Here is a 6830-nt window from a genome sequence, read left to right on the forward strand (position 1 = left end):
GGCGGCGTGCGTTGCTTATGCCACTCATGTACCCCGGGTGTTGTGATGTGAAGCTTGCTAATGCATTAAGGGTCGCAACATCCAGCATGTTAGACCAGAGGACCATTGGCCACCTCCTTGTTCTCCGCTTACATGTGTATGCGCTAACCATTTGATCCATTATGTCTACACCTCCTTTGGTTTGGTTGTAGAACAGGATCACATCGGGCTTCTTCTTGTGGTTGCTCTCATCCACTGCTTTGTCGTCATGCATTGTACTCAAGAGGACAACAGACTTTCCTTTTTTTGGGACGTAGCTCACCATGGTCATGTTGCCTCTGAATCCAAACTCTGAGCTGTAGATCTCACGCAGTTTGGATGGCTTCATCACAGGTGGGATATCAGCCTTGTTCTGTCGGAGAGTGCCTACAATTGTTAGGTCCTTCTCAAGGAGCTTCTCAGCCAGAGGGACACTGGTGAAAAAGTTGTCCATCGTGATGTTGCGGCCTATGGGAGGAAAAAAAAGATTGCACTTTATCAGTATACAACATAGAATTAAAAATTAAATTCACTGATCTCACATTTATTCTTTCTTTCATTCTTATTTATTCTATTCTATTTTGCTTACAATAAACCATTTAAATAAAATTACACAGTATGAGAGACTGTAAACATGGATAGAACTGATAATATGCATTCACCTGTCCCTCTGATCCCACTGCACAATTGTTGGACAACAGTCTCCCCAAGCTTCTTCTTAATCTCCTCTCCTGGCTGCCTCCCTGTGTAGACAGTTCCGTCTATTGTGTAAGGCACCCTTGCATCGCACATCCAGAATATTTTTAGGCCATATTCGCCGGCTTGCTGGGCATATATTGTAAAACCTGCACCTGCCCCGGAACGGCACCAGCTGCTCGTCAATGGTGACACAGTCACTGGGGATGAACCGTCTTCTGCAGTTGTCCAGAAAGCACTCCCACACGTATCTGAATGCCGCCATGTGGTCTGTTTCCAGTCGCAAAGCCCTGGTCCTCCTGTCGTCAAACCGTAGGAAGCGACGGATATTTTCATATCTCCCGACACCCATGGTGGCCTTGTAAATGGATTTTGCAGGGGGTCGAGAAACAGCTCCCGCAAGGCAACATCCCAGCTCTTGTCCCCCCCTGCAAGTAGGGTCAAACCGATAAAGGCCAGGAATTCTTCCTTGTCGATACTTTTCCAGTCTTTCCCTTTTACTGCGGCTGCTCTGCGTCCCTCTAAATTGGTGCATTTCAGAACCTCCTCGATGATGTTGTCGCTGATGAATTTATCCGGGGCATCCTTAGGTGAAACTGCTACTGATCCAGGTGTAGGTCCTGGCAGCTCCTCAGAATGTTATGGCTTTTTATTCTGCCATGAGTGGGGGGATTCTCATTCCAGTAAGACCCGTTTTTACTAAATCTATCTGACTGGGTCTGAATTTCCTCTTCAGGAGACTCATCAGATGAGCCCTCTTGGTCATCAGAAGAGTCTTCTTCATTCAGGAGAGACACACCCATAACTCCAGCTTGACCCTGAGACACATAGGCTGGGTCATTATCTTCATCTGAAATTTCAGACTCAGAATCAGGACCAATTCCATCCTCACCTTCCAGTCCCTTCTGCAGCATCCCCACAACCATTTCAGCTGTGAATCTCTGAACAGCCATGATCTGAATATAGAAAAGCAAATGCACAAAATATCATCATCAGTATACAGAGACAAGCTTGATAGTGGGGCAGCTAGGGTTTATTATGATCTTGAGGCATTTCTAGTGACAGGATCTGTCAACTGTCACTAGTTTAGCTTTATTTTGGTGTCCAAGTAATGTACTTTTTCTCAAGGTAACTAAACCTTATCAGTTATATTAACTTATTTCTATTATATTTATTATTTATTTTATATTTACTTATTTATATTTCACAAGTCTAGCTAGCTAGCAGCAGTTACTTTGACAAGTCTAACTAGCTAACCAATAGGCTAGTTATTTTTCTTTCTGAAATAAGTAGTCTAATATACTTATGACTAATTAATAGACTGTATGACTAATTTTCAAGGTAACCCTTATCAATTATCATATATGTATGTTTCACAAGTCATCAAATGTCAACAGCGAGCTAGCTACGGTAGCCGATTGAAAATTTTTCCCTTTCTGACAAGAAATGGAGCTACTTATTCTTCAAATTCAAATTAATTACATAATCAATAATTATGCAGAGTTATCACATCAAATTTCTTATTAGGTAATATGATAATTATTGTAAATAAGACTTACATGTTTCAGGTCTTCAAATACAATCTTCTCCACAGTGGTAAATACTGTAAATACTGTATGTTAAAAATGTGGGTCTGACCCATGTGGACGTGGGAAAACTTCATGAAGACTGACAAAAGCTATGCTTATTCATAAAGGAAGAACAGAACACTTAATATGAGGATTTGTGCTAGATAAAACAATTAAAAGTTAATGAATAGTTTGATTAATAAATGAGTAAATACATTGATTATAAACATTCAGCATAGAAACACATGAAATAACATGGGAAATGGTTACGGGTCATTTTAGACCCATGTTGTGCATTAGAGGGGTAGTGATGTAAAAAGTGTTTTTATTCAAAATGTAAAAAATAAAATTATACAAGAAGGATGAATTATGATCAAAAACAAGTTAATTGAGGAATACCTGGAATGCTGAGTAATAAAATTAATTAATTGCGAAGATAAAGCAAATAAAAACTCAGTCGGGCCACTTTAGACCCATGTTGTGCATTAAAGGGTTAAGATTTATAGATGAAATAAGACAAGATAATAAGACAAGAATGAGAGGTTAGTGTCAGGAGCACTTTTTATAGACAAACCCACAATAAAGAGGAAGAGACTAAAATGGCACAATGCTGTCATGGTTGGGTTTTGAAATTATATTTTTTAAATTCGAGAATTTATTTATGTTTCCCAAAACATTTTTCTTTCAACTTCCCTGTACAGAATACCACATCAGCATACTGTAAGGCAGTTCAGTTCATTTCATCTTTACTTTTATGTCTGTTACAATCTAAATTCTCTCTAGGGGTTTTTTGCAGAAAACAGGGCCTGACCCTCAACAGGCAATAGTGGCACGGAGAAACTCACCTTTCAAGGGAAGAAATTTTGATCAGGTCCAGACTCAAATGGGAGAGGAGAGGAGAGGCAGCCATGAACCAGCGTGCGTGACAGAAACCCATCAGGCGATCATGTTTCTGTACCCCAGCAGCATCGGCACATAGCAGCATAAATAAAAGAATGTATCCAAATAATACATTTCCTGCGTATGGTAATTAGTCTGACTATAATTATAACTGTAACAACGGAATTACTGTACCATATGCTTTCTCAAAGAGTAAGGTTTTAGGCCTCATCTTAAAAGTAGAGGGAGTCAGCCTCCTGTACCTGGACAGGGAGCTGGTTAATGGGCAGCCAATGAATAGAAGCCAGCTCAGGAGTCATGTGATCTCTTCTGTTAGTCGGGTCAGAACTGTAGCTGCAGCAGTTTGCATGAGCTTGAGACTTCTCAGCACTATTTGCACATCCTGATAATATTGAGCTACAATAGTCTAGCCTGGAAGTAACAAATGCTTCATGCTGGATGCTTCATGCTGCATCAATATTTTCCAAATCTTTGCAATGTTTCTCAAGTGAAAAAAGCCTACTCTGTCTTATACACTAGTCGCACATATGTCAAACTCAGTCCTCAAGGGCCACGATCCTGAAGGGTTTTCTATCCCACTGAATGCATTTTCAGCCTGGTAGGACAGATTTTACTAAGTCTTAGTAAAATGGGAAACATCAGCACCTATTTCATAGTATATTTCTAATGTACATGTTTACAGTTACCCTTTATTAAAGTTTGGTTTTTCAGTCAGAGTACAGGTGGTGCTGCACATCAGTGTTACCGTCTGTCCGTCTGTGGTGGGAAACACCTTCACCTGCAGGGCTGAGATGAAGAGAAAGATACAGCGAATTAGCACAAACTCGTCCCTTTCTCTTAAAGTTAGTCAGTCATCAAGTTTACCTGTAACAGTGAGCTGAATGTGGTCTTCATGGCAGTTTTCTGGTTTCTCATTGCAGCAGTAAGATGTTTTGTTGTCCTTTGTTAAATCCATGAATAATAAAGTCGGGTGGGTATCTTTAGATATCTGGTGTTTTAGGCTACTTCCATTAACAGACACATCTGTCCACGTGGTTCCATTCAGCTTGAACCATTTTGGAATTGTAGAATGTTCAGCTGAGCAGGACAGATTCAATGAAGTACCTTTTAAGGCACAGATGCTGCTGCCTTTCCCCAGAACCCCTTCAGCAGAGAGGAAACACAAGTGAAAACCTGGAGGCTCACCATTAACTTCATGCACTGTTAGTTTTGTAATCAACACCACAGGAGGTTTGACAAGTTTATGATGCTTTTGATGTTAACTAAACTCCAACTCACAAAGTATCAAGTATCAGAGAACTTTGTAAAGTCGGCACGTACCTTCCAATCTCCACTTCCTGCTATTATTTGTGGTTTAAAAAGACCTCTAGTAAACATCCGTGTCATGCAATTTTATAGATTTTCCATAATCTTGTCCTTTAAATTTTATTACAAAGTTGCTGCAGTGAGGTAGAAGGTCAAGGACAGAAATATCTATTTTCATTTTAGCTGTGGTGACCCGACCTGAAACCATCACATACATACGAGCTTTAACAGCTGCGTTAACACCCAACACAGGACTACATCATTATAATGAAGACAAAACTATTGCATATTTAGATGTCTTTTAATGTTGTTTCCAGTGTCAGCAGTGGTGAGAGTTAGAAGACAGTGGAGAAAGAGAGGCATAGAGATCATCGGTGTGTTGTCGGGTGAAGTGAAGTCTGCTTTATTGATGATCATCTTGCTCTGTTTTTGCTGTTGCCACGTTTTCATAGTGGCTCTCAGGGTTTTGCTGAGGAGAAACCACCAAGATTTAGCCTCTAATCCAGATGCAATTCAGTGTCTTCAGTCTGAAGTCACTTGTGATACAATTAGAAACATGTGAGGGAGGGGTCTTGAGTGATAACTTGAAATATTTAACAAACACTGTATATATTTACCATCTCAATGTTGTCTGACATCCCAGGTCCTGAATGTTGATTGGAAAACTTGCTTTTTCTGATTTTCAACCAAAAAGTGCTGAGTTAATATACAATATAATACAAATGAAACAGTTCTTGCTTTAAAGTGACCATTTTCACCCACATAATCCAGATGATGACAAGTGAGGTGAAGACCAGGAGAGCAACACGAACTCCTGCAGCTGCCGCCAGGGTCCATTTTAATGAGGAACTCTGAACTCTGAGTGTCTTTTCAGGAGATCTAACATCTCTCTGAGTGTTCACAGCACAGGAGTAGTTTCCTGCATGCTGAGTTGTGACCACATCCAGAACCAGGTGTTTGTTTTGGTGCTCTGGCAGCTGTAGAAGTTGATCATTCAGGTACCAGATGTAGTTCTTGTTGTTGGTCAGAGGACAGCTGGTGCTGCAGGTCAGTTTGACTCGATCACCTTCTGTCACCTCTGTAGATGGACTGATCTTGACTTTTATGTCTGATTCAAATGCAGAAAACAGATATTTTCACACATGTTTCAGACAGGAAAGCACTTTATCATGTAAAGTGATTCACAAAACTGTAGAAATGATCAACAATTTTTGCCTCTGCTGTTTTCCACACATTCATGCTAAAATTTCAGCACTAATTTACATGAAGTTAGCACATTTCCTATGAAAGATAACTTTTATTTAACTTCAGTTTTGATTTGAACTATTTACTTATTGAAGGCAAAATGAGAAAATCTTGTATTTTGATGTGGCTCAGATACAAAGCTCTCTCGATTTAAGCTTGTTTTATATTTTATGATCCAGATTTACCTGTAACAATCAGAACAGTTCCGGGTTTCTGACTTGTGTTGTCATCTTGGTGCCTGAATCTGTATTCTGCTGAGTCATTTTGCTCCACAGATTTAATTGACAGTGTGTTAATCTGCTTCTCATGGTCCTCATGATATGTAAAATGATCAGTTTTCAATACATTCCTTCTCTCCTCCTTCTCACCATTCCAGATTATTCTAGACCAGTGTTTAGCCTTGGATTTTGTGTAGTTTGAACTGGAATATTTACTTGAGATGTTTACTGAGGAACCTTCCAAAGCACAGATTCTCTTTTTTATAATTCACAGTCAGGCAGGATTTGTCAGCAGCACCTGACAGATGAAAGCAAAGACAGTGTCAGTTTTGATGAAACTCAAAGGAAATTCACTTTAAACCTTGACATTTTTGAGTGGATTCTTTAATTATGATTTTTTTCTGACTGTTACATCTCAAATTCATATTTACATATTTTTAACAGTAAGGATTTATGATAAAACCACATCAAAACTTTATCTTGTTTCTATGTTCAGGCCACGGGTTTGGTGATACTCACAGACTTCATCAGACTGCAGCTCCTTGACACCACTGACAGCACACAGGAAGTTGTCTTGAGACATGTTGGGTATTGGTTGTAATGGGTCTTCATGCATTTTTCCGTTCGTGTACCATTGAGTGTTTGTGGGAGGACAGCTGGTGTTACAGCTCAGTTTGACATGACCCTCCCTTGGAGTCTTTTCAACATATATTTCTGAGAGAAGATGGTAAACATAGAATCATGGTTAAAAGTAGAAAAATACAGATATCACATATAAACTGAAGAAAACCTGTGATAATGCAAGTGAGGGTACTGTAAATGGGAACTACGTAACAGTAAGAAAACACAAACAAATGAAGAGTGAAATGATGAAAGGATC

The 6830-nt window shown here is 39.5% G+C and overlaps 1 protein-coding gene and 1 long non-coding RNA gene across 2 annotated transcripts; both read right to left on the bottom strand.

Annotated features, from left to right (window-relative positions):
* Window positions 1–10: 10 nt before the first annotated feature.
* On the bottom strand, window positions 11–1667 carry LOC130521345 (uncharacterized; the record flags this gene model as incomplete). Its single annotated transcript, XM_057024929.1, has 4 exons — window positions 1607–1667; window positions 1429–1564; window positions 681–1276; window positions 11–486 (listed from the first exon to the last, which is right to left on the bottom strand). Coding segments are annotated over exons 1-4 (1269 nt in total), but the record flags the coding sequence as incomplete, so codon positions are not given.
* A 3102-nt stretch (window positions 1668–4769) lies between these two features.
* Window positions 4770–5730, bottom strand: LOC130521344 (uncharacterized). The gene is made up of 3 exons (XR_008949291.1): window positions 5250–5730; window positions 5105–5162; window positions 4770–4956 (listed from the first exon to the last, which is right to left on the bottom strand). It is a non-coding gene; the product is annotated as an uncharacterized LOC130521344 (long non-coding RNA).
* Window positions 5731–6830: the final 1100 nt, after the last annotated feature.

Source organism: Takifugu flavidus, unplaced genomic scaffold, assembly GCF_003711565.1.
Source record: "Takifugu flavidus isolate HTHZ2018 unplaced genomic scaffold, ASM371156v2 ctg888, whole genome shotgun sequence".
In the NCBI taxonomy this organism is placed as follows: Eukaryota; Metazoa; Chordata; class Actinopteri; order Tetraodontiformes; family Tetraodontidae; genus Takifugu; species Takifugu flavidus.